General features: G+C 31.1%; 1 protein-coding gene across 1 annotated transcript in view; it reads right to left on the bottom strand.

Annotated features, from left to right (window-relative positions):
- Positions 1-1,822, bottom strand: part of LOC111083601 (rab11 family-interacting protein 2-like) — a gene marked incomplete at its 5' end in the record, with an annotated part of 13,955 nt that extends 12,133 nt beyond the window's left edge. The window contains one exon of the mRNA XM_022380222.1: positions 1,626-1,822. Coding sequence (XP_022235930.1) covers positions 1,626-1,822 — 197 coding nt within the window. The remainder of the gene's footprint in view (positions 1-1,625) is intronic.
- Positions 1,823-2,883: the final 1,061 nt, after the last annotated feature.

Here is a 2,883-nt window from a genome sequence, read left to right as displayed (position 1 = left end):
TCATTGTGGTAAACGAAATAATAATTTGACCTAAGTAATAGTTATTTTTCTTCCCGATTTGTAAAAATCCTTACACGATAGAAAAAAATTAAAATTACTTTCAAAATGTGCATAGCTGAATTATGGAAAATCCGTTATTAAAACCAAAACAACTTTCATGAACTTTAAATTCGCAGGCCCGTGTAATCTATAAGCCCTTTAAGAAAGCTCCCAAGTCTAAGGTATGATAATAAAAAAGTATTTATTAACACTTTTCCAATTGGGGCAAGTGCCATTGATATCCATTGTTTTTTCCTTTTAACAGTGAAAACACATAAACTTACACGAGACATAGAACAAAATTGTATCTAGTTTTAACCAGGAAACTAATATAACTTCAGTTTTTCATATTGTGAATTTTCCTAATTTTCATTGTGAAACACTGTTTTGAAAAGACATCATGGATCTTCATTTCATTTATAAGTTCACTTTTTAAATGCTGATGAGATAGTTACATTTCAACTTGATTAACACTGTTTACCATACTTGTTTTGGTACATTATTTTACTGACTGCAGTATTCAGCACTTCTGGCTATAAAACACAGAAACTGACAAAGATTTATTGATGACCTAAAACTTGATCTTTCAAAGTGGTGTCAGACGAGACTTAGTAACAATATTCATGGTCAAAATCAATTGGAATATATCTTCTCTTCAAGGAATTATAAGTTCTTTGCTTGAATGAGACAAACTTAACAATAACATTCAGAATATAAGGACTTGATTCACATTTGAATCATTGAGTCAAGACTTGCAAAAGCCAGTAAAGTATGTGTACAACACTCACCAATTCTTACATACATCAACATCCAAACAAGGTCCAAAGTGAACCACTGACATACATCATCCTTTTTCCAAACTTTACTATCAGTTGCAGATTTGGACTCTTACAAAGAGACTGAAACAAAAGATTGTAACAACTGAAGGGAATAACTAAAAGAAAGTGTATAAGAAATGAAGCCATCAGACAACAATTGGGAGTGATCTCAATTTCTCACCACATACAACAGGTGAGATGATTTGGACATCTAATGAAAAAGTTCCAAACAACATCACAAACATTGTATATTCTTAAGATTGAGGGAAAAAAGCAAAAGATGAGAAAGGATTGATCTCTCTATCCGGCTTTCCATCCTCAGTGGAAAAGCTACTCAAATAATTGAACTCAGGGACATGTATGATGATGTGGCAAATACATCCCAACTGCCCATCAATGTGATTTTTGTTGAACACAATACATTCAATCTTTTTTGTTGCTTTCTTTGATGTTGTGTCAAAATACTAACAGTGTAAAATTTCTCAAAGTTAAATTAGCCAATGTCATCTAGAAAGCTAGTTGTATAATATCAGAGTTAGAACATAAACAACCTTTATAAAACACTATCTGATGGTTTAGATACTTTACCATTTGAATAACACGTTACCTAAAGTTTCTTTTGAACACTTGTCTGAAACACTAAACACAGTTATTGAAAGCTTACCTGAAGATGATCTGTAATTGATAAAGAGTAGGTTAAACAGTTTTATTGTTTTGAAACACACTATTTAGTTATGATACATGTTGAATATCTCCGTCGAAACTTGCCTGATGATTCAAGTTACTGTATTTTTCCAATAAACTTTTTGGAGTATCACTAATAGAGGATGTGGAAGAGAAACCAGTTCTATCCTGATAATCGACAAAATCATTAAAAGTGAAAATGTTTTCTGAACTGGTAGTAGGAGGCCTTGTTATGTCAACAACATTGTCACAAGAACTGTGAAATGTATGTCTTCGTTCGGCTGAAAATGAGATGAAAAGAAAAACTTTGAAAAAAACAACATTTTAAATAAGAAATACATTATTTGAATCAAACAGAATAAAACTTGTCTAGCTTTAAAAAACAATGTAGTTCTACAAAGAGAGCTTGAAATAAAATGAAAAAGTTACTGGCTAGTGAAATCCCATTAATAAAAATAATATAATTTAAGCACAGAAGAAAAACTATTTTTACAGAAGTATCAAATTTTTAAAAACATTTTTTTCATAATAAACAATTCTGGAAACAAGTTAGTGATATTTACAAATTAAATCACAAGGCAACCATAACTATTTTTGCAATGCAGCACTGACAAGTCTGGATAATTATTAGGTTTGGTATGACTGTCAGACCTAGTAAATTTTATGTTCATCTGTCCAATCTGTTCATTGTAGCAACAAAAACCTGGTACAGTCATTACAAAAATAATAGTTTATATGCCAAACTTTTATAATGTGTTACTTTTATAAGCAATTTGTATTTTTCAAACAGAGCTAGTAATTGCTAATTGATTAATCAACAACCTTATTAATTGATCAGTACGGTGTTCCTCAAACCAAAGTAGGTACAAGCAGAGAAACAGAAAAGTTAATGGTGAATGTTGCCAGCCAGGTGCCTTTCCTATAGTAAGTAGCTCAAACTTAGTGACAGCTTAGTGACTTAGCAGCTTTAACATAACAAACACAGGGTGAAGAAGTATAATGGCAAATCCCTCCTTCAGTCATCAAAGTCCAACAAACTGACAGCTCATAAGTAGCTGTTTGCTTATTACCAAACAAAGATAGTAGCAATATTTCAATTAGTTGATTATTTTCATGACAATTAATTAACTGATTATTGGGATAATAAAAAAACAGTAATAACGGACTTATTACTTGACATGGACTGATGTATTTGATGTTTAATCAGTTAGATTACTTGACATGGACTGATGTATTTGATGTTTAATCAGTTAGATTACTTGACATGGACTGATGTATTTGATGTTTAATCAGTTAGATTACTTGACATGGACTGATGTATTTGATGTTCATGGATAATTTA

This window comes from Limulus polyphemus, unplaced genomic scaffold (assembly GCF_000517525.1).
Source record: "Limulus polyphemus unplaced genomic scaffold, Limulus_polyphemus-2.1.2 Scaffold10256, whole genome shotgun sequence".
Classification (NCBI taxonomy): Eukaryota; Metazoa; Arthropoda; class Merostomata; order Xiphosura; family Limulidae; genus Limulus; species Limulus polyphemus.
The sequence above is the reverse complement of the archived record's forward strand: the minus strand, read 5'-3'. Positions and strand labels throughout refer to the sequence as shown.